The sequence below is a fragment of the Desmodus rotundus genome, chromosome 2, assembly GCF_022682495.2.
Source record: "Desmodus rotundus isolate HL8 chromosome 2, HLdesRot8A.1, whole genome shotgun sequence".
Classification (NCBI taxonomy): Eukaryota; Metazoa; Chordata; class Mammalia; order Chiroptera; family Phyllostomidae; genus Desmodus; species Desmodus rotundus.
In genome coordinates this window covers 29,932,007-29,957,355 of record NC_071388.1, presented here as the reverse complement: position 1 = coordinate 29,957,355, position 25,349 = coordinate 29,932,007, and the positions used below count along the sequence as shown (strand labels likewise).

At 39.0% G+C, this 25,349-nt stretch overlaps 1 protein-coding gene and 1 non-coding gene across 7 annotated transcripts in view; both read left to right on the top strand.

The window, feature by feature from the left end:
• Positions 1-7,108: 7,108 nt before the first annotated feature.
• The window catches only part of WDR49 (WD repeat domain 49), a 124,113-nt gene continuing 105,872 nt past the window's right edge, over positions 7,109-25,349 (top strand). For 3 of the 6 annotated variants that reach the window (XM_045197651.3, XM_045197681.2, XM_045197672.2), the window contains exons 1-2: positions 7,109-7,241; positions 7,563-7,774. In XM_045197651.3, coding sequence (XP_045053586.2) covers positions 7,631-7,774 — 144 coding nt within the window. In that variant the 5' untranslated portion in view covers positions 7,109-7,241; positions 7,563-7,630. Of the gene's footprint in view, positions 7,242-7,562; positions 7,775-13,602; positions 13,829-20,612; positions 20,837-22,743; positions 22,823-24,195; positions 24,313-25,349 lie in introns of those variants that run through there. The other 3 variants (XM_045197655.3, XM_045197661.3, XM_045197663.3) reach the window with 3 other exon arrangements.
• LOC112309759 (U6 spliceosomal RNA) lies at positions 12,373-12,474 on the top strand. The gene has a single exon (XR_002975301.2). It is a non-coding gene; the product is annotated as a U6 spliceosomal RNA (small nuclear RNA).

The following is a 25,349-nucleotide window of genomic DNA, read 5'->3' as shown; positions in this document are numbered from 1 at the left end:
TTTAGATGAAGATTCTGAAACAGAAGGTGAATAACTTCTTCCAAGGACAAGCAGCTAACTGTTGTCATAGATTTGTATCATTTTCCCCTCAGCTGAAAATCTGACTCACTTCCCTAAATTTAGCATCCCTCTTGGTAAATAACCACCACTATATTTTCCCAGTAGGTGGATGAGCTCTTTTTCTGAAGCTGACTGTCCCCATTCACACACACACACACACACACAGACACAGCAATCAGCATCCCACTATCTGTGTACTCCCTGCCTCATTCAAGAGTGCATTTCAAAAGCTTGCCTTTAAAAGACCTCGTGTTTTTTTTCAGATATTGGCAAGAATTAATCTTGATATTTGTCTTTCACTGCCTTGAACATGAAAAAAAAGAATTAATCTTGAAAGTTACAAAACCAAAATATGTTGAGCAAATGAAGACCCATTTCCTCTGACGGCATGTGGTCTAGGCAATGATTGCAGAAGCTCCATCTGCATTGTGTGAGAGGCCTTCTCTATGAGCACACTGAACAACTTGATTTGGGAGTGTGCTTCCGACATGAATTTGACTATTGCTGTTCCTGCCACGGAGACATAGGGGCCCTTGGTCTTTAGGGCGTTTCATCAGAGCGCTGTGCTTGGAGAAAACTCCGGGGTGCGCTCTCGGGATTGAAGCTGTGATTCAGTCTTGTAGAGTGCGTGTGTCTCAGAACTGTGTTACAAGTTGTGAATTCCTTTTTATTGCCTTTTGTTTTTAAAATTTTCTTTGCTTTCCTTGGTAGACTTTCTTAGAGTAAACAGAGGTGAAAAGGCAGCATTTTTCAAAGGAGTACAAATTTTTCTGATTGTGTGTGTATAATAAGTAGAGGGTTGGACCAAGGGCAGAAGTATGAAACACATAAAATATATATATATATGTACTTGTATTTATTGGCATCAAATATATATATACATATGTATATATACGTGTGTATATACATATATATACACACATTCCTCTTTCTGTGATATATTCATTGAAACATTCATTCAATAAATATTTACTTGTTTGGTGCCTATGATGTGCTGAGCACTGTACTAGGTATCTGATAACAATAAACATATCAATGACATACATTTCTATACATTAACTTTCTTGTATATCAATATAAGCAATGGCATTAGTTTCCAAGGGCTGCCATAGCAAAGTACCACCTACAGTGGCTTAAACAAAAGTGTGTCATCTCAAGTTCTGGAGGCCGGGAGTGCTAGGAAAGGGTTTGTTTCAGGTCTTACAGCTTCTGGTAGTTCCTGTCTTGTGGAATCATAACTCCAGTCTTCACATGGCGTTCTGTCTCTGTGTGCATTTCTGTACAAATGTCTCCTTTTTACAGGGATACAGTCATATTGGATTAGGGGCCTTACTCCATTATAAACTTACCTTAATTTAACTAATACCTCTGTGATGACCTTCTTCCAAATAAGGTCATATTCTAGAGTACCAGGGGTTGGGACCTCAACATAGAACTTTTGGGACACAATTCCAGCCATCATACCAAGTACAATGTCAACTCTTCCCAAGTCATCCTGCTTCAGCTATATTTAAGCAACCTCTTCTTTCACTGAACCCACATAGTACTTTATCTGTAACATACTTTACTTATATGATTCATTTTTTAGATTTTATGCCCCTTACTGTTAAGACCCAAGACTGATAATCATTGGTATCAGCAGAATAGTGTCTATACATGTTAAGTCACATAAAAATGTCATAAAATGAATGAATGAACCAACAAAAAATATTTACCTAGCCCTTTCTAGTTAGCACACATTTTCACATACTTGATCTCATTTGAGTCTCAAAGCAAGTATTTGACGTGGGAATGTAGGAATTATCTCTATGTCTGACTGCGAAGCCCCCAAATGGTAAATGCCCGGAGTTATATAGCCACAGTGGGGACTGCATTCAAATCCAGGTCTCCTGATTCTGACGTTAGAGTTCTGGATCATTGTGTTTTTTCCTTTCCAGAGACATTTTTATCTCCAAATGATACCTCTGCCGCCCATGTAGTGATCGGTGCTCATTCAAAGCACTGTGTATCTACTCTCCTCTCTTGCTCATTAGGCAACTTGCCTGAGAAGGTGCACTCTTACACAACTCCTTTCCTCTCTCTGGTCTTTCTATGTATATGTGTGTATATGTGTATGTGTAGGTGTATATGTACATGTATGTATAATCTTCCCTTGAGGCTAAACCATTCAGAGAGTCCATATTGAATTAAAATGCACTCCCCTTGTAAGTTAGAGTTTTTAATGCTTTATAAACAAAACATCTGATTCTGAGGATTTGGGTGCTCAAACTGTCTCAGACAGTCACTTTATGACAGTCACTACACTGTTCTAGTTATGGGAAAGAGCCATTTCTGATGTATTAAAAGTTGATTCAGACAGTGCCAGGCAGACCAGGTATTCTTAGAGAAGACTTCGTTAATTACAATTACCTGGGACTCGTTCTAATGCAGAAAATGTTTTTTTTCAAAGTGTTAAAAACACACATTGTATTAATGTGTGTTTTAATAACTACCATTGTATTAATGATTAACCTTGAAAATATTGATATTGAATAGATTTAGACATTAGAACGCCCTAGAAGCAATACAAATAATTATAGAATTTTGGCTTCAGTAGGAAGGGTTGTGACATGGATAACTTTGGTTCATTCTGTTTTACAAGTACAATATTCCGATACCTCTCTGAATTCCTACCTATCACCCTGAGTTTGGAGGAATTTGCTTTCCTCTGTGCTAATATTAGTGCTTTGCTACTTCTTTGCTAGGTGACATTGGATAAATTATTTAATCTGCCTAGGTTTCAGTTTCTTTATTTATAAAATGATGACCATAATATGCCCATATCATAGGATTTCAAAGGGAATTAAATGATAAAAGAATTGGTTTAAAGTCTTAGCAGAGAGCATAGTGTGACATTATTATATTATACAATTCACAAGTTGTGTGAAGTTGGGCAAGATACTTAATCTTGTTCCATCATCAATAAAAAAATAGGACAATATTAAGTATCTTGCAGGTATATCAGAAGGTTTAATAAAATAACATTTGTGAAAGTGCCTAACGCCATATTTGGAATATACTAGGAACTCAGTAATTGTTAATTTCCAACCTACCTACTTTCTTTCTCTCTTCAAAGAGGAAATCAATACCTGTTTACGGGGTTTTCAGTGACTCCTTACATGCAATGATTTTATGACTCTTAGCAGTTCCATACATGGATGCAAGTATTCAATATCAAGGTGACTTTGACAGGCTGTTCTAAAGCTCCAAGTAGAATAAAATGCAGTGTTCTTTCAGAGAGGCAACACAAAGGAATTTGGTAACCTAGTTCAGAGTAATTGCCCAGAAAGTGGCTCCCTAGTGAAAGCCTCGCTGACAACCAACAAGCCCACGTGTAACCTTGAACATGGAAAATTGGATTTCAAAGAGAAGGATTTGTTAAAGCAAAGGGGGACTCAAAAGTGATTAACTGTTGGGAAGACCCATCAGAATTTGCATTAAAAGATTGAACTTGAGATATTTTTAAAGCACTGTTTCCCAATATTCTGTTCTGTGAATCCTATGTGTCTACTTATAAAACCACAGTGGCCTTTTTCAAATGGGTAAATCGATAATTGGGATTTTTTCAGTGTTACACTCCACTTCCATATATTTTAAAATTTGGCCACCACTCCTGGCTTAGACTAGAACTTAAAGTACAATAATAAGCAATTTAGTGCAGAATTACACATTTAGTTATTTTAGGATATCATTGTTTCATGAAATCTCAGAGTTGAAATACTTGAACAATCTGCAAAATGCTGTTATGAAAATAGTTTTGTTACTGTGGACATTGTTCAGCAGATCAGAAAAAGGCAAACATCGTGTTGCCTAAGATTTAACCGGGGACCTGTTTTCTTGAAAGGGATTGATTTCAAACCAACATGTACTGTTCTATGTGTCTCTGAGCAATGGTGGGCACAAAGCCTTCTTGTTCCCCTTTGCCTTTCAGGTGCCCAGAGTGGCACCCCGCACAGAGTGAGGGCCTCAACGTAGGTTTCCATCTTCCACAGCCACTGTATGAATACAAAACAAAATGCTTTGTTTTGACAGTGTTTGAATTGGTGCATTAAAAATGCCTTAAAGATGCAATCTCATATTTCGTTTCCCTCATTTTCTTTTTTCATTGAATTCTGCCTCTGTTTCTGACTCAATGACACCTATTCCCAGGATCCTGTCCTTCACACTCACAGCAATCGGTGAATTTCCCTTTCCACCTAGGTTCTCTTACAGTGGAGTACACATTGCTATATGTTGTGTAGTTTATGCAAAGCACTGCATTGGGCATTGTTCTTAGGGAGTTAATGTAATTGGAGAGAGATACGCCGGCAACTAATTACATTGCAAGGCAGGAAAAAAGTGCTGTGGTTAGAGTACACGCAAAATGCTGCGGTTGCAGAGTGGAAGGAGTAATTAATTTGAACTGGGAGGGTCAGGAACAAGAAGGGAAAGCAACTAATGTTTACTGAGGGCTTAAAAGCTGTCAAGGCAGGGCTGGTGCTTCCTTTTCCTCCGGCTCTGGGAGGAGGTTGTGTTTGAAAATGAGCCCTGGGAGGTCTCGCCACTGGGGCCATGTCGGGAAGGTCCACATTCGAGAAGCAGGGGGAAGCCACCCTTCTGCTGGCCCCAGGGGATGGGGACTGGGGACAAGAATCAGGTTCAACTCTAAATGTTTGGTGGGAAGTAGGTTGGTAAGGGAAAGCTGGTTTCAGTTAAAGTGAGAAGGTGTTGGGAGAATGCTAGGCAAAGATTAAGAATGTAAGTAAGAATAGGCTTCAGTACAAGAAGAGGGCGAACATAGGGCAGGGGAATTAGAGGAAAGACAAGGCCTACATTTATGTCGGTGAGTTTACATTACTGGGGCGGAAGAGAGCAGGGGTTTGCGGGTGGACTGGGGAATTGAGATAAGGGCACAAATGAGAGTGTCTGTTCAATGGGCAGAGTGAGTCAGTCCCCAAGGCCCCAAAGGAAACAAAGGAGAGTGTATGTATCAGCTTGCTTTGTTGCTTGGGTGCTCAGCTCTCCAGGATGCTAGTGAGTGTTGGCCCGTTCCTACAAGAGAAGGGAGAAAGTGTTGATTCATTGCTGGCATTCTCTCCCAACTAAACCGTGCACTCCTTGAGAGCACAGACTGTCTCCGTCACTACACCATCCCCCAAAGAGTCTGGTAGTGGAGTGGGCAGGGGCAGATATTCACAGTCATAATTGCTTCATGACAAGCCAGAAGATGAATTTCAGCAGAGCCAAGAGGCTGGTAATGGATTTTACAGGGTTGTGGAAGTTTAACCTGAAAATCAACCACACAGTTACAAAGACATTTCAAACCACTTTTACAATTTTATGATCAAGAATTATTTCTATTGCCACGAATTTATAGAAAGATGTCAACTGATGAACTTCTCCAGTAACTTGTTAGCTGCTCATTGTATTTTCTTGTTTGGACTAATGAAAACGTTTAGAGCTGCATCTTCATGAAGGCCTAGCAGGCCAGGGAGTTGGGCTATCTCAGAACAATTGGAGAAGTTCGCATCATCAGCTAGTGGGGTATCTCTACCTCTCCCAGTGCAGCTTCACTAAATGATTTTTTCATTTCCTTGTTCTTCCCTCGTTATGTCTGTCACTGAACAGAGCCTGAGTCTCCAGAACACCACTATAAAATGTTTTGCAAACATTTATGGGACAGATTCAGCTGATCTAAGCTATTATTAATTTATAAGTTAGGATGGTATAGGACAAATTTTGTTCTTATGTGAGATAACTTAGAGGAATTTACAATATTAGGGCTTAAAAATGGTTTCCTAACTTCCTCTACCCCAAAAAAACACTTGTGGTCAACACGCCCCTCCTGCCTTCCGTGCCCGTGATAAACATCTGTAATCTATAACGCCACTCTTCTCCTCTGAACCTAGCTCAGCCTTCAGAATCCTTCTCAGCACAGCGCTGTGAACAGCAAGCGGTTGGGATTGGCCTGAAGAGGACCAGAGAGGTAACAGCTCTTAAAAAACTGTAAACCCCTTGGGGTAGGTCCCAGGTCCAATTCAGGATTTGATATAGAGTAGGTTTTTTAATAAAGAAACTAGGGACAGGCAGATGAATTAATGACCTCATAAATGGAATTTCATTGATTTTTCTAAAACTGGTGTCGGGATGCCTGTGGGACATTTCCTTCTCTGTGAGGTAGGAAAGGTACAGCGTATCACTATGTGCCTTGTGAACAACAGCTCGTGGGATGACAGAGTGGAAAGAACTTAGGGAATATTTAGAGACAACTGCTCAATTTTACAGAGAGAAAAGAAGGTGCAGAGAGGACATTGCCTGGAGTTCAGGCTCCGGAAGAGGGAGCTGCTACATTCCACACCTTCCTAACTGTGTGGCCTTCACCTAAACAGTGGGGATAGGGTCTTACCTGCCTGGAGGGTGGTGGTGAAGCTTAAACAAGGTAAGGGGTACAAAGTGTTTCCTGTAGGGCCTGGCACATGGTACATACTCAAAAAATGCCAACTTTTCTCCTTTTTCCCGCCTTTTCAGTAATAGTAGATGACCCAGTGATGGTACTATACATAGTTTCATCACACGGTTTATCATATTACATTTTTCTCATATTTTCAGTGAATTGAGAGCCTTTTTAAACCATCCCCATTTTAAATACATAGAAACTAAGCCAAAGAGAATATAAGGAATGGGTTCTTATTGCATAAGATAAAAACATTTCTTCTGTGCAAAACATACAATTTCTGAATGTCATGCTCTTTTCTTTGGCTAATCATATCATTTCATAATACATGACATGCTTCATAAAAAATATATTTCTAAAAGTTGTCTTTAAATAATACAGCGGTGAAATTTAATGAAAAATGGACTGAATTGTCTTCAAAAAAAAAACAAATCCCATCAGTATTTACATCATATATTCAAACCTTCAGGGTAGTCACTAGTTGGGGGCATAGGGAGAGGAGAAAAGGAAAAGTTGGAGTTGGCTCTATGCTGGTTGCCAGGAAACACACCAAAGCAGCAGGAACAGAGGAAACAAACAGCCCCACTTTGCTACCAAGGTGGTTTTCAGAGGGGAGCCCTTCACCGGGATGGAAACTTGCAGCTGCCTCATCTAGTGTCTCCAGACAAGACAATGGAGTTTAAAACCTCAGCGTGTTAATAGACACAAGGTTAGCCAAAGAGGTTTTGAGAAGTTGCTTTTCTAATGCATTTGAAATGAAGATTAGAAACTGCACCCTGTGTCAGATGCTATAAACATGGGGGAAGCTTTACCCATTTTTAACCAAGTCAGGTTCAACAGGCTATGAAGTGGGGGTGTTTCAAAAGGATTGGACTGTAGACTTTGAAAATAAATCATGGAGTTAAGGAAGTGTGGGGGCTGAGGGCTTTCATTCTCTATCTCTCGGCTTGAACATTGTGCCTCCTTATTGTAAGCCTTGAAATGTACTTTTATTTGGAATTCTATTGCTAAGTTGGGTTTCTTTTCAAAGACACCTGTTGAAGGAAGACAAGAAAGTGTAGACATTGTTGGAGGCTGTTGAAAAGACGTGGAGCCATTATGAGTTACCAGAGCGCTGCACTTGAGCTGCACAAGGGGTCACGGCCTGGGCCGGAGAGAACCGACGGTGAAGACCACAGCACAGCTCTGCTTGAAAACCAACTCCGTGTGGGTGACTGTGTCAAAATACAGAGGGCTTTTGAGGTAAGCATTACTTTTGTTTACTGGAGGCTTTGAGTTGCTAATGAAGGAGACTAGGATGAAACAGATTTTCCTCTTAAAATTGTTTATATATTTAATGGTTAAAAATAAGTTTAATGGTGAGAGATGATTACCAAACTTAGTGTGGCAATCACATTATAAGGTATAAAAATGTCAAATCCCTATATTGTACACTTAAAACTACTATAACCAATATAAGATTATATACCTACTCTGCTTAGATAAAAAATAAATTAATAAAATATAAAGGTATTACTGGTTTTTTAAAAGATTTTATTTATTTTTAGACAGAAAGGAAGGGAGGGAGAAGGAGAAGAATAGAAACATTGATCAGTTGCCTTATGACCCCAACTGGGTACCTGGCCCACAACCCAGGCACGTGCCCTTTCTGGAAATCAAACTGGTGACCTTTCAATTCTCAGGCTGATAACTCAGTCCACTGAGTCACACCAGCAAGGGTAGGTATCATTCTTAAAAACAAAACAAACAATAAAACAAAACAGGGAATTGAAAAGAATTGGTCGGGCTAGGATTTAACATCAGAGTAACTTTATCTTTCCATTCTTCCAGCCAAATGATATTATTTAGTATGCAAACGCTGCTCTTGAATACCATTACTAGAAGAAGGAAAATTAATTCTTGGAAAAAATTCTTCGTAGACATCAACATGTTTTTAGAAAGCCAAAAGTTATGGTTATGAGTGGGGAAAGCCAGATCTCTAAGGTGACTCACAGTAAAAAATGTCCTTGCCTGTAACAGGGAAGTAGACGTCTGGAAATGCCAGTATGCACCTCCAGTTTGCAAAAATTCTCTCGGTCTTACCCAAGTGACACAGCTCCTTTTGGAAGCTGATTTTGGCACTTCGTGGTCTGGAGATCCCATGTGAAGGGCAAATGTCCCGCTCTTTTTCTAAATATTGGAGCAATGCCAATGAAAACACAATTTAAAGTTTTCATTTTGGTTCTACATATAAACTGAACCTTAGGAATTTTAATTATAAGTGAATAATTTTTTGTCTCTCTCAGTTAATTAGTTTGGAATTCCGCAGCTATGCACCATAAAGAGCATGCATTAAAATGAATTTTAGTTTCTCATGCAGATAGGAAGAAGTGCTTTTCTGTGCTGTGGAATTTAGGTAGGCATGAGCCTCAATTCTTTCTACTTCATGATGCTTACTCAAATATGGTCTCAAAGCTTCCACAGGTCCTTCCAGATACTTGGAAATGTCCATATTAATTGGAAACAGACAATACAATATTTTGAAATATCACCTTGAAATGGACATAGTATGATGAAATCTAACAATTATATTATCCTGTAACTGGAACAAATTTTAATCTTTAGCCATCCCCCCAAAAAACTGCTAACCACTGAAAAATCTCTATACTGTGTTTTGTATAAGTTAGATTTTACCTGTGTTGATAAATTAATGTCCCAGGGCTATCAATCATTTCTTTCTAATAGAATCTACCACACTTTATAGCAAAGACATGCTTTGCCCTGCACGTTCCTCATTCTCATCTTCACGTATTTGCTATTCATCCAGCCCCATTTGTCTGGAAGATTTCAGGGCTGTTCATGTTCGATGACCCACATGAGTTTCACATATTCTGATAGACAGAGCAAACATTTTGACAGGACATTCAGAAAAACATAACAGCAGATTATAACAATTTTGACTCTGGAATGAACAGAAACGTGGCAGGTTTGTTCTGGTGCTAAGAACACAGAGTTTTTGAATGCTTGGGGCTGTTAGGAGAGTCAGCATGATACCGTCATTACGACAGAGAATGAAACTGCTTCGGACTGTTGGGCGTGGGTGTTCTTTTCAAATTACTTATTATCTGGAGTAAACCCACAGCAAACTGGTCAAATCAATCTCAAGACTTTTTTTTTTCTTTTTTAACTTTAAACATTTCAAAGGCCAGACCACTTATTTTGAAATTACCAGTTGGAAAAGCACTTGTTAGCGGTAGGAGAAGAGATTGCAGTCCAGAGCCTGCATGAACACAGAGAATCTAATGACAGTTTTTTAAAAAGAAATTGAACTTTGCAGGTGTTTTCAAGAAAAAAAAAGAAGTCTGGTTATTTTTAGTAGACTCAACACACACAGAATGGGATCATTCAGTGGCCAATGGGCAAGCAGGACTAACTGCTAGCCCTTGAGCCAACGCGATTTCCAAACACAGCATGAACACCTAGAGAAGAATGACACACAGGCAGTTTCGGTGGAGTCTCATCCATCTTCCATGAGCACGAAGTCACAGGCTACAGGTAGAGATAGAACTGTACGAAGAGAACTTGCCCTTGGCAGCTGTCCCACAACCCGGCACTCTGAAGGCAGTGATTTGTAGCCCAGTCACTAAAGACACGATCTTAGAAATGACAAGATTCTGACACTAGATTCTTTATCTCTCGTTTTACTTTTTGTATGACGTTTCCTTATTTGGGACTGAAGTTTTCAGACATTAGGTAAAGTCCATCTCCTTTAATAGCAATGGTGATACTTAATTAAACAAATGGGAAATTGGGTCATTCGATTGTGTAGCAAATGTTTCACATGTATTTCCAAATGATATATTACGTATCTTATCAATCTTAATGGTATCATTTAGGAACAAAGTCAGTAATGCTTATGTTTATTGTGTGGTGGTACAAATGAGTCACAATCACTTAGTGTTATAATCCCAGTTTTGTCACTTATAATGTGACTGCAAATCACTCAACCTCTTTTGGGCTCAGTTTTCTTTATTTCTAACAGGGAGATAATGGGGTTGTTGCGAGGATTAGGTGAGATATATCATCTGAAGAAGGCTCAAAAAAGCAAGTGCTCATTGAGAGGTATTACATGCTCCCTGAGTACAGGTTCAACCACATAGTCTCTACAGTCTTGATTCTAATGCATATGCTTCCTATCGGCAATTAGACTTCCAGGACACAACCGTGATTCTACATTCCTTTCAGCTGCAGTAAGAAGGGGGGTAATAAGATTTGCAAAGACATAAATTCACATAGAAGAGAACAAGAACATCATTTTCCATCTCCTACTTTATTAACATTCAGAAAATTTTAATTGATGCTTTGATCCTCTTCTTTAGAACCAAAAAGATACTTGGGTAGAAGTACTAGAAAAATAACTTGTGAATTTCATTTTCTTTCAAGTGATGGTGTCCAAAAAGCCATATGTCAGCTTGAAGGGAGGGAAATTGTATTCTTCATAGAATTGTAAAAAAATGGCTGTTACTCAAATTTCCTTGTAGCACTGCTAATGCTTAGAGAAATGACATAGTCTCTGGATATTCATAGTATTTTGATGTCAACCATATTTCACATGTTCTTAGGTACTTCAAAACCCAGCTATTGTGTGAAGAAGGATGGCTATGGTTTGCTGGTTTTATAGGCATCCTGAGAAGTAGAAATTATGGGTCAAGGGAAACGGAATGTTGGAGAAGTTTCACTGAGGCCTGACATATATTGATTGAGTTTCTTCCTAAAGTCTTAGCTGCAGAGGTGTTTTGAGTATTTCTTTTTCATAATTCCTCACCATTGGCCTCACCTGGCAGGACATTCTGTTCTTTGATCCGGGACACTCTGCTGCCTATTGACCTGGGACAATAGTTTGACTGCACTGCTGGACTCACTGGATTGGGTCTTGACCTACCTCTGTCAACAACTGTGTCTATATCACCTCCTGGAGCATCTGTTCCAGCCCAGGTGATGGGGTCCAGAGCCAAGGGCTGGCTGGCCCTATCCTATCTATTCCATGCTGTCATTTGCCCAAGTCCTGCTAAATCTTGAGATTTAAATAGCTAGAAATGCAATCTCCTAAGTTGTGTGTAAAATGTGGGATGTTTATATGCAAAGGAGAAAGAGCCAAAAACAGTTCAGGGTGAGAAAGGCATAGTAAAGACCAAGCAGGAAGTCCCCGGGGAGGTTCAGGAAGTGTTCTCAGAACAGACTGTCTAGGGGTGGGGAGGGATGGTGAATGGAATCTAAACAAAACACACCTGATCTAACAACCAGAGAAGTTCAGGAGGCAGTTGTGCAGATCTGAGAATTGGGCTTGAGGTGTAATAAAATGAATAAATCCACAGATGTATGATGCTTGGATGTCTTTATAGAATTCCCACAAAGGCTGTAGACAGATCTTACACCTGGGCTGATCAACAATGCTTCTTTGCTCCAACAGGTCAAAGCTGAGGGTTCTGATCCTCGCCGGGCAGAGTGGGCTCTCAGGGGATCAGGAAAATCAGATTTAGAACTTTTTTACCTTTCTTTCCATTATTTGTCCTTCTTTCTACACTCTCAGGATTCCTCCCAGTGTATTAAGGAACAGTACTCTTTGTCTTTTCATCTCCCACTGTATGTCCACTAGCAGCTTACCCGAATGGACAGGACCTCCTGGACGTGTCTCATGTTCTACAACGTTTCTCCTCTTGTGCTTCTTTCCTGTCCGCCCCAGGAGTCACCAGCTCAAACACAGAAATAAAAACACCCATCCTTGTTTCATTCTAAAAGATTAGCAAAATCTAAAGATTAAAAAAAGATTAGATACAAATGATAGTTGAAAACTCTGGTGCGTGCTTTGGCAGCACATTTTCTAAAATTAGAACAATACAGAGAAGGCTAGCAGGGCCCTGTGCAAGGGTGATGTGCACATTCGTGAAGCAAACCCCCACCCCAAACTCTGTCCATTATGTTATCCAAGAAACTTCCAAGTTAGAAAACCTTCATTTTTATAGAGTATGCAAACTGTGAAATAGCTCGAACATGATGCTGGGTTACTTTTCTCACTCATATGAAGTAGAAAGTGCATACATCTAATTTGTGGGTAACTCCAAGTAGGGATTCAGGTGCCTAAGCTTGTTCTAATGGCTACCTTCCACACTTGCTGTGTCTCAAGCGAGTGTGGGGAGAAGAGCCTGAAGGAGCACCTGGGGAAGGTTTTGTGGGCCAGGCTGGCATTCCAACTGCAACATGTAGACAGGTGTGTGCCCAGAAAACAATTTCACCCACAATGCTTAGAGTTTAATGGCAGGAAAATTTTCTTCTCTCCTAATAAAACAACATGCTTCATTTTATAAATCAGGGAGAGTCATGTGCCTAATGGTGTTTTGTGTTCTGCCTCAGCTGCCAAGAAGTTAAACGCTAAATGCAGTGTTCGACTGATAGAACTATTCTTAACGTAGATTCTTCTGGAACAATTATCTGCTATTTTCAAATATGACTTTTGTTCTTTTAGCTTAGCTTTAATGGCCCAAATGCCTATGAACCTTCTGTTGTAATGGAACTAACACTCTTTCTGGAAATTAGTGGAGGTAAAATAATAAATACAAATTTAATATCTTCCAAGTACGGTACAATTTTACCAAGCACTTCTGTAACTATTTTGTTATTTGATCCTTTCACAAACCTGGAATGTAGGCAGGACAGACATTTTTATTTCCCATTTACAGGTAAGGAGAATGACGCTCAAAAATATTTAATTGAATTACAATGGGGCAGGCAGAATCAGGACTCAGGGGGGAGATCGTCCACTCTCCAGCCTGTTATATGGCACGGCTCCCACTGGCTGCAAGACATCCCCTAACTGGGGTGTTGCTGTAAGGAATAGGATAAGGATTTCATGAATAAAACGAGCATGTTAAGTTAATGGCACAGCACTGTATCTTTGCAACTTGGAATGACTGTGTAATCGGTGAATAATCAACAGTTCCTACAATAAAATCAATGCAGAGAAAGAATGGACGAATAAAAGGAAAAGATAAGAATAACCCATTGCTTTTTAAATTCTATTTTTCTTTCTAAAGGCATCTCAATGAAGACTTGTGAGAAGGTAAACAGGGACATTTAATTTATAACTCTGTCATATACTGCGGAGTGCATTCAACAGCCTCAGTCAATTCATCACCTACTGAACAAAGGCAGCAGGTCAGAACACATCTTGCCCCAGCTCCCTTAGTGGAATGAAAAAGCCCGTTTTTGACGGCAGCAGAAAATCAGTGAGGCTCTGCAGGTCCCCCTCCTCAACATCAGGTAATACTATGAAGACAAATCCAATACCATTGCAGCTGGCACAATTGGAAATGACAGAGGACTTTTTGGTGATTTTGTCTGACTTGCTAGAATTTATGGGTGAGGTCAGCAAATGATGTCATCACCAAAACACAATAAGTGAAGCTGTGTGTCAACACACATGAAAAATTGGTTTTCCTCCACGCTTGGCCTTTGCGTTAAAGTCTTTGACAAGTTCTAACAGCTTCATGCCTTTTCCAGTTTCTCTGTGTGCTGTTGGAACAGGTGATTCTAAAAATTAATTTGGATCAGAGGGGCTGATAGAGGGCTTTTGGTAAACACATGTTTTAACCTTGAGCTTCAGCCAGATCTAGAGCAGGGAAGGCAACTAGGAGACTTGTTATAAAGGAGAGAGAAGAAAAGCAAAGATGCCTAGTAGACCAAAGTCTACTTTTTCAAATTTCCTGAGAATTAAAAAACAAAAAACAACAAAAAATCCCCAAAGAACTGTAACTTGAACCATTTTGATTTCACATTTCTCACCTGTCATCAAGTTCAGCACACCCAATGATGACACAAGACCCCATCGACTCTGTTCCTAAAAGTAGGAAACCTCTGAATTGTCTCTTCATTATTTCTAACTTTTCCCGAGTCTCTGAGTCACACTTGCTTAGGCACAAGTCCTTAGGGGCTTTTCTTTCTTTATCATGTCTTACCACTATTTTATGATATGACTTTCATTAACTCTCGACTCTCTTGATAACACTATTGTCCACTAAGGACTACCAGGTACACTATTTTCCTCTATCCCTGGGCTCTTCATGTGTGCATGTGTTCTTCCTTAATTCTCAACACATTCGAAGCCAGGTTTCACATTGGTTTTGCTGTGGATCTGCATTGCCCAATATGGTGGCCACAAACCATATGTAGCTATTTAAATTAAATTGAAATAAAGTAAGAATTCAATAAAGTGAAACATTCAGTTCCTCAAGAGCACTGGCCACATGTAAGGTACTCAATAGCCACATTGGCTAGTAGCTACTGTAGTGGACAGTACAGATTATAGAATGTTGCCATTACTGCAGAAAGTCCTTTTGGACAATGCTACTTTGGATCCTTCTCATGGAATCCTGCTAACGTGTTCCACTTCTTCACTTCTGGCCACATTCGTATGGCCAAGGGACTACTCTCAGCCCCTCCATCCCCCTGGAAACATATCAGACTTCTCATGCCTTGGAGCCTGGAGGCCACGCTGATTCTTGGCCCCAGAGATAACAGAAAATACTTTCCTTCAAGCTAGTCTAACAGTACTCAAATTGTTTAAGTTATGCTGCTCATATTTTAGTTATTTGAATGCTTTAGTGGTGTTTCCCAGCTAACACCTACTCACCCTTCATATTTAAATACCTCTCTCAGGAAAGTCTTGCCTCACCACCCAGGCTGGATTAGCACCTTACTATGTTCCTATTTTCTCTTCTCAGAGGTTCCTGTGTGTTCTTTTTGTTGCTGTAATTGCACATGTTTTGATTAAGTTCAATGCCATTATTTGTTTAAAGCCAAGTTGAAGGCAGGCAGAGAGATGTCGGTGTGAGATCCATAGATCTCTGAGGGTGGAGACCAGGGGTGCAAAAGAGATAGCTGGAGGAGAGAGCGGAGTGTCTAAGACCAGATCTTCAGGAAATCCTTCAAGTGGGTAGAGAAACTGTTGAAGCTGATGCAACAGAGAAGCACGGTTTTTACAGGAAGTAACAGGATGAGAAGCAAGCAAAGAGGAAAAGAAGCTGTAGCCAGTCATATACAGTTTTATTCATTTTTTATGTTGTCTATTTATTTAAGTGACTTTATTATTTTAAAACGTTGGAATGCATTATTCTCATTGTAAAAATGTCCAAGTAACACATGAAATTCCCTTATGACAGTGGTCAGCCCGCAATCACTGCACTGCCTGGATAACCACTCTTAACGTTACATTTCCCAATGTATTTTTATCCATTTCTACCTATATATGCACATGTCACATGCCACTTTCATGACATTATATTTACATATATTATCATTTTTATGCATTCAAGGAGAAGTGCCACACAAAGAGCTGCTAATCATGTGACAAGATACTCAACTCATTACGAATTAGATTTGAAACTCTAATCAAGAACAGGAGACATCCTTTTTTATTCATCAACTTGGCAAAGATTAAAAAGACCAATAATATTTACTATTGGCAAAGAATCAAAGAAATGAGTACTATTACTAAGACTGTAAATTATCAAATCTTTTGGCAGACAATTTTCCAGAATACATCAAATGTAAAATGTATCAAAGGTATAATTTTTACTTTAATCATCTTTTGTTTTTCTGTTACAGTTGACATACAATATTATATTAGTTTCAGGTGTACAACCCAGTGATTAGACATTATATAACTCACCACCCGATAAATCAGGTACTCTTGTGGCACCATACACTGTTATTACAACACTATTGACTATGCTGCACTTTGCAGCTCCCTGGCGATTCTGTAACTAGTGCTTTGTACTTCTTAATCCCATCACCTTTCCACCCATCCTGCAACCCCTCCCATCTTATGGTTTCCATCATTTTGAAATTTTCTTGCCAATCTCCACTGGACTACAAAGTTTCTGCTGAGAAATCAGCTGACAGTCTTATGGGAGCTGCCTTGTAGATAACTAAATCTTTTTCCCTTGATGCTTTTATTGTAAGAGTCTCTCTTTGTCTTTAATCTTTGACTATTTAACTATGGTGTGTCTTAGAGTAGGCCTCTTTGGGCTCATCTTGTCCAGGACTCTCTGTGCTTACTAAACTTGCATGTCTATTTTTCCATCAAGTTGGGGAAGTTTTCTGTAATTATTTTTTCACATAGGTTTTTTTTTTTCAGAGTTCATATTCTTTTTTTAATTTTAATTTTTATTGTTATTCAATTACAGTTGTGTGCCTTTTCTCCCCATCCCTCCACCCCACATAGCTGAACCCCCTCCCTCCCCCACCTCCACCTTCCCCCTTGATTTTGTCCATGTGTCCTTTATAGTAGTTCCTGTAATCCCCTCTCCTCACTTCACATAGGTTTTTAATTCCTTGCTTTCTCTCTTCTTCTTCTGGCACACCCATGATGAGAATGTTGGTACACTTGAAATTGTCCCAGAGACTCCTTATGCCAGTCTCATTTTTTTTTCAGGTTTTCTTTTTGCTGTTCTGATTGGGTTGTTTTTTTTTTTAATTTCTCATCTTCCAAATCTCTGATTTGATCCTCTACTTCATCTGCTGAACTGTTGATTTCCTGTAACATATTCTTCATTTTAGCTAGTGTATTCTTTATTTCTGGCTGGTTCTTTTATATGTTTTCTACTTATATTTTTATATATTTTATCTCTGTGTTGAAATCCTCACTAAGTACATCTATCTTCCCCTAAATTTATTGAGCATCCTTATAACCAGTTTTTTCAATTCTGTATCTGGTAGATTGGTTGTCTTCATTTTGTTTAGGTTTTTTTTCCTGGAATTTTGTGGTTCTTTCATTTGTGGTGTGTTTCTTTGTCTCCTCTTCCTGGCAGTCTCCCTGTGTTGGTTTATTTGTATTAGATAGAACTTCTATGTCTCCTGGGCTTGATAGAGTAGCCTTATGTAGTAGGTGTTCTATAGGGTGCAGAGACACAGTCTCCCTGATCACTTGAGCTGAGCATTCCAGGTTTGTCCCCCACCTTCTTGGGCTGCGCACATCCTTCTCTTGTAGTTGAGTTTTGATTGCTGTTGCCATGTCAATGGGAGAGGCTCATCGATTACGAGGACTGGCTGCAACTACCATGGAGGATCAACAGTGTAGGGCCCACCCTGTGGAGCAGGACCTACTTCATCAGGCCTCTGGTGCCCACTGAGTCCTCCCCTTGAGTGTGTTGCTTATGAGGTGGCCATGGGGCCTCCCAAGAGGTGCAGCCCAAGGTCAGCCACCCCCCACGTCTTGCCCATCTAAAAAGTGCTGGGCTTGGAGATGCCCAGGATAGGCCAAGCTGTAAACCAAGGCTGGCTGCTGCTAGTTCCAGGCCTGGGGCTACTTAGTGAGAGGAACAGGGCACACAATGACCAGACACTGCCTGTTTGAGAGATTTTAGGAAAGTCTGAGGCATGAGCCAAGACAGGGCATTCCTATGGAAAAACCACTGGAAACAGCTCAAAATTTGGGTGGGGTAGGGTCTCATAGAATCACCAGGGTTCGGTGAACAGTGTTAGCTAGGTTTCTAAGGACTCAGATATGGCATCTGCCTGCCAGCTGTCTGAGGGAGGGCCTAGAAAAAGAACAATGGCCTCTGCCAGTGCTTCTGTCTGAAAGAAAGATGTTCCTTCAGTTCTCTCCATGATGCCAGACAATTTAGTTCCTCCCCATATATCCTGGTGCATTTGGAGGTGGTGCCCCAGGGCTGGAGCTCAGAGAGAGGGTCTGAGTAAGTCCACACAGGAATCCTTTAGGAAGAACTGCCTGGGACTCCAGGAGACTCCGTCTCACTCAGCAATAATCTCCACTGGTTTTCACAGACTGGAGTTATGGGGACTTCCCTTCCCAACACTGGAACCCTGGGCTGGCGGGCCTGCTGTGGGGCTGGGACCCTTCAATCTGCAGGAGGGACCTCTGCAGCCAAGATATACTTCCCAATTTTTATCTGCCCAATGGGGGTAAGGGATGAGCCTGTTCTACATCTCCATCTCTCCTACCAGTCTTGATGTGGCTTCTTTATAACCTTAGCTGTAGGATTTCTGTTCAATTAGATTTCAAGTGGTTCTGAATTATGCTTGTCCTGTAGTATATTTGTGATTTTGATGTGGTTATCGAAAGATTGGTGTAGCACATTTATTTATGCCGCCATCTTGGCCAGAATCCAAAAAGTTTACTTTTAGAGTCAACAATTCCAATTCTACAAACTATTCTAAATAAATTATGATGTGCAAAAATATATTTGTATAAGAATATTTATTTAATATTGTCAATCAAATAGAGAAGTTAAAACAGCTGAATTATTTATCATTAAATGAATGGATAAATAAATCACAGTATACTACTTGGCTTGTAAAAAGAGTAAGAAAAATATATATATTTAATTTTAAGTTATTTTAGCTTTATTGCCTTTGGAACTTTCTAATTGGCTCTTTATTGCCATGTCACCCTTTGCCATCATGCTGTCACCCACCCTGTTCACCTCCTTTTCTGCCACTCTTCTCTTTCTCTGCCTAAAAAAACAATGAAACCAAAGCAATAAAAACAAACCATCAAATTCTTCCCTTCTCATTTACAGAAGCTTGAGCCTTTTTCTTCTTTGATTGATGTCTTACATGTATTCCTGGTTTTACTTTTCAACTAAATAGGAATCTCAAGAAATTTTCTCCAAGCTATTTGGAACCAAATAATAACTTGGCACATTTTTCATCTTATAAGAATTGGCACGAATCCACTGAAAGATACCACTACTGGTGTTTAGTCTTTTTGGTCAGAGCAGCTTCAGTGGAGGGAAAGGGAAAGAAGCTATATTGCAATGGGTTCAGAAAGTAGGAGGTGAGCAAATGGAGACAATATGTGAACCCGATTCCTTTAATATGGCTGTTTGAAAGGACGAGAAGGATGAGCACTGGCTAAAAGCATATGGTAGTGTCAAAGAAAGATTGTTAATGATTGAAGTGACTTGACTGTGTTTAAATGATGATGCAAAGGAGTCCATAGAGAACAGGAAGAGGATGATCGAAGCAATCCTTTGAGGCAGTGAAAGGAAGTATCCCAATGAGAGGAGCAGTTCTGCTGTCACAGGAAGGAAAGAATGCAAGTCAATCTATCTTGCAGGTATCTGAGAAAGTTCCCATCTGATTGACATCTCTTTCTCATCCTCTTCTTCCTCTCGTCCTCGTCTTTCTTTTCCTTCACTTCTGTGAATTACAAGTTAAATTTCTCTATTAGTAGAAGTTTAAAGAATGTGAAGAATAAGACTAAAAGTTCAGCAAGAAACTTGAAAGGGTTTCTAGTAGGTTAGAGGAACATTTTGAGGTTGGAGAGAGTGTATTTTATTATAATGATACCTTTATGCATTTGAGTGACCTTTGTCTGTCAGCCCTCAGCTAGTGTTTTGCTTGATACCTGGGAGGAAAGGGTGAGAGGTCAAAGGAAGGAGTATGATGGCCAAAGATTAGTTGAAATGTTGGATAGTTGGTTGGAAAATGATGCAAGAGCGAGAAGGAGATGATAATTTGGACGAAAGGATTTTCTTCTAGAACCTGGTTTGAAATCTTTTTGACTTTCTAGTTTATTATCCGTGCTTTATTGATTTTAGACCTCATATGGAAATTTTAAGTATATCGTCATAAAGTTTTATGGTTCTAGGTAAATATCTTTTATCAAAACCGCATGACATTATTTGGTTATACAAATTTTAACCTCATGTATTTCTGGATTGCTGATGAATGTGTTATGCCAGAGATAATCCGGGTTTGCTGAGATCAACATATTTGTGGTGTAATAAAAGTGATTAGGGACTAGAAATCAGTGGTTGTAGGCCTAGTTCTGTCAACAGTGAGCTGTGTGACCTGAGAAGTCTTTTTAATTCTCTGGGCCCCAGTATTTTCTTTTTAAATGAAGAGTTTGGGATAGAGTCTCCAAACTTTCTTCTAGCTCCAAAATGCATGAATTTGTGGATGCATGAAATTCTTTGACTCCATTTATGGTTTCCAAGCAATGGACAGCAATTGTTTTTAAAAATATTTAAAAAACAATTAAAATCATTTTTAAAAACAGTATATGTTTATCCTTCTGTAGTGATATTTCCAAATGAAGATCAAGGAAGCTCAGCTGTGTCTTGGCTGTACCATTCCTCTGGTCAGGCGCACGCCCCCAGGTTTCCTGCTCAGACAAAACAGATGATGGGAATAAACATCATTTAGGTCTGCAGCAGAGAACTGAAAACTTTCATGGACCGAGAACTATGATATGGACAATTATGTATCTTGGGGATTATGATTATCTTTATTTAAAAGTGAAAGGTAGGTTTATTGACTTTGTTTCTCCTGCAGATGCAACTCAATTCTAATTTACCAGTTGATAGGAAATCTAACTGTTGATATTTTGGTTTAGAAAAGTTGAGTTCCAAACCTTAAATTCAGTACAGGGATTTCAAGGTCTGTGTCTTTGTTAGTCACAAGATTTAAACTCCATTTAGATTGGTGAGCTTTTGAATCATTGATATCATAATGTAAATGAAAATTAAAACCAACTAAAACCTATTGAAGCAAGAAAAAGGAGCAATACGAACCTTGGCTGGTGGGCTAGTCTCCCCTGTTCAGCTGTTCAGTCTGTCATGAATGTTCATTGGTAAGTGAAAATTGCAGGGGGTGATCTAAACGGATGCTTTTGTTTTGAAATAACATATCTAATATGCTCCAGAAGATGTTCACAGGGTTTGACAGCAAACCCTAATACATATTCATAACCAATATGCTTTGTAATCAAGAGAAATTGAGGCAAATGCAACAGGATGAAGCATGAGAGAGCAGCATGTTAATTTTAAATTTTATTACAGAGATAAGGGGAAAGAATGCATTTTGATAGTGCATACTAATTCAGCTGTCACAAAACATTACCCCAAAATCATGCCAAATATTGGGCAGAAGAAATTTTATTTATGGTGAAGTGCTTGATAAAACTAGCAGGTTCTGGGCAAAACAAGATTCTGAGATCCTATTAGAAACTATGTTTGATGTAGAAAAAAGAAACATTGCACAGTTCTAAGGGTCTGGAGGAAAGGTAGGAAACAAGAAGCATTCAGACTAAGGAAAGATTTCTGGGCCACACAGGATTTCTGTTCGTGGAATGTTTTGACATGTTTAAAGCCTAGATTCTGTTTGAAATTGGAAGAAAAACATAATTAGTGTGATTCTTGGGATCTTTTATTACTTTTGGTACCTAGAATCATTGTGACCAGCATGCCCAGCCTCCCCACTGAAGTCTAAGTATTTGAAGAACACAGACCGTATCTGAAAGCTAGTGCTGAGTGTTTAGAACAGAGTTTGACATGGAGTGGGCACTTAATATATATTTGTTTAATAGATGAATAAATAACCCTACCTTATGCCAGCATGTGTGGTGCACATGCTCGATACACATTTATTAACAAACAGATCCGTTTTCAGGATCTGGGAGAAAAGAGCAACCAGTGGATAAAGGCACGGTCAGTCAGTGACATGCAAACACACTGTCAGTTTTGACAGAGGAGAGAATACCCAGGTTTCTGATCAAATTGAATTGTGCTCTCTCCATAGTTTTTAAGTGGGACCTGTATTTTTCTTGTTGTGGGCAAGTCCTTATTTACAGAATAAGAGAAACAAAGAAACTTTTTCTTTCCTCATTTCATTATAAAGCATTGCCTTGGGAAAAAGTTACAGGGGAAAAAAACATAAACAGCATTTTAAGAGTTGTCAGGCTTTTTGAAAGAGTGGTGTCTGCTGTGGGAATGCATTGCTCAGTTTTACCAGGAAGTATGTCAATGTTTAGGCACACTAGAACTATTTTTTAGCAACAAGTGATGAGTCTCATGAAGAATGAGAATACCACAACTTGGTGACATTTGGGGCAATATAGTCAATCTCATACTTCGCTGATGGAAATGTAAATTTGTTCAGTCATCTTCAGAGGAGGGTTTGGCAAGCTATATCAAAAGCTTTAAGAACATGTGAATTCTTTGACTGAGCAATTCTGCTTCTTGTAAATTTTCCTCAGGAAATAATTGGACAATTGAGCAAAGATATACGTGTAAGGATGTTTGTCTCTGGGTTATTTTTATAAGACAGACGAGAATTGGGAACAATTGAAGACAATAGGTGTTTATAAATGATATGCCTTCTCTGTAGAATATCGTGCAGCCATTAGAAATGATGACAAAGACCAGTATATATTGCACAAGGCATAGCTCCATGACATGACCTGAAGGGGAAGAGCAGCAATCAAAGATGTGCATATCATGACTCCACTTGGTAAATAATATGCAAATATTCTATTTCTGCCTAGGAAAAACCTGAAAGGCTGATGGCATCATGGGGAATTTTAATTTTTGGCTGATTTACATATTGTGTTTTCTATAGTAAAAGCAGATTATTTTGTGCAAAAATAAATAATTTTTAAAATGCATGGGCTCCCACATTGCTAATCGAAAGCACATAGTCTGTTCTTAAAGAGGAAAGGGCTGTCACATTTCTTACAAGGGTAGGTTTTTGAAGGTCTGCACTTAGGCTTAGCGCTCAGTTTTCCTGTAAGTTACAGTGAAATCCAAATCTTACAAAGCTCAGAAGCTGAGCAGGATTTTACAGAGTTCGTTTTTTATAAAAAATAGATAGGCAGTTCACTAGAATCGATTGTAGCTGCAGAAAAACCTTTCTGGGCAGATGGAAATGATTTTTAGAATATTCTTTGACAGGGATTCGGGGAAACAGGAAACTTCTCTAAAGGTCCAACACTGTGCCTACTGAGATAATCAACCAGGCATTCTGAGTATATTACTGTTCTTGCAAGAAAAATTGGAGAAAATAACTCATTATTTTCTTACTCAATAGTTAAATAGACAAAAAATAAGTTTAAAAGCATTATCTCAGGAAGGGCTGAGTGAGAATATGTTTTTTAATGGATCATACAACTTTTCACTTTATCAGAAAATGAGTTCTAAGAGACACAGGGGCACTAAATTTTACCTCACAAAGACCAGACAGAGAATCTTGACTAATAGGAGTGAAAGGTATAGTTTTAAACATGGCTAGGTAGTTTTTATTTGTTAGGTATGCATCAAATTAGAACAAATTGGAAGAAAATCTTATTAAAGCCATACTAATTAAATTTTCAATTGAAAGGACTGAGAATTAATTGTTTTGTGCTCTATGTTTTATAATGAAATAAAATTTCCTAAATTATTAATATTTCCCTAATTATACTAAATATATGCTTGTGAATTTAGCTTGATGTGGGTATAGCTTCAACAATAATAACTATTTTAATAGAATAATTTAATGTAAGGATGGCCTTATGTACAGGTCATCTTATTGGACCCTCAGATGCCGTGGCCTGGGGCCACAGAAATGTAATGTCACAAAGGCATAAAACCAGATGCTAACTGAATTAGTACTAATTTAAATGTGCAAGTATATATGTATGTATATGTATCTATACATAAATATTTATGTATTTATATGTATATATACATACAAAGATATATCTACCCAAAGATTACACAAAGATAAGTTATTTTGCCACTCATGACTGAATCTAATTACAGATTGAGAGTTTGCAGCAACTAAATCATAGTATGTTCAAGCCCATTTTTAGATTGAAGGGTTTTTTTTTCCTTTCCTTTGTGGAGTAACCTTTTGCCAAGAAGTTTAAGACAGAGCTCTGACTCACCTGCAGTCCCCAGAGGAGCAGAACAAGGGGCTCAGGACAAGGTGGAAGCTACGATTACCGTGATTTGGTCTTACAGGTATGAAATGGCCGTGGTTTCGGGAATGGGTACACTTTACTTTCATCGGGCTCGCTTAAGATAGTCTGTATGTGTGCCTTTGAGCAAAAGCAGCTGAAACAGCGTGTACACGGCTTCTGTTTGGTGTTATACCCAAAAGTAGCAGCTGGTAATCGGGATGGAAATAGGGCTTCACGTGATCCTGTTGCAGAGTGTCCTACACGTATTCTCCCGACCCACTGCGAGGTCTCTCAGAGCTTCTAGGGAGCACCTGCCCACCCCCGATACAATGGGTAGGGTAAGTTTCTTAAAATTAGTCATTACTGGGTTGGTCAAAAAGTTCTCGTGGTCTTTTTCCATGCAATAAAAGACACGTTTTTTATTTCCACCAATAACTTTATTGATTTGGATATTTTGAGTATGTCAGCTATCTCCTGCATGGTATAATGTTTATTGTTCTTAATTAATGTTTTGATTTGATTGCTATCAAGTTCAACTGGTCTACTTGACCGTGAAGCATCGTCCAGAGAGAAATCTCCAGCACAAATCTTTGAGGACGACTTTTGACACATTCGATCAGTCACAGCACCTTCTCCATACACTGCCCAAAACTTTTTTTTTGCATTTCAGTATAATAAGGCATAATATGCCAGAAAATGTTGTTTATCTTCTTCCATCTTCAGTATTAAAATGGCTACACAAAATTCACCAATTTTGATAAGTTTTTTTAATGCACACTGACATGACAGCTGTCACAATACAGTCTAACACAATTGTTTGGAATGAAGTTAAAGACAACTAAGTGCTACAAGAGCCATCTTACAAAAAAAAGCAAAGGAATCTTTTTGCCAACAATATGTACAATTCTGGAGGCCTTGTGCACACACACACACACATCAACAAGTCAATGATCTAAATCCTCAGAGAAGAGGCACTGTTGTCATGATGGCTTAGTTTATGGTTTTGTTCTTCTCAAACACTTAGCAGGGAATCAACCTTTATTGAATATAACTATGCTATACACACAATAAATTATCACATGTGGTATACATGCATTG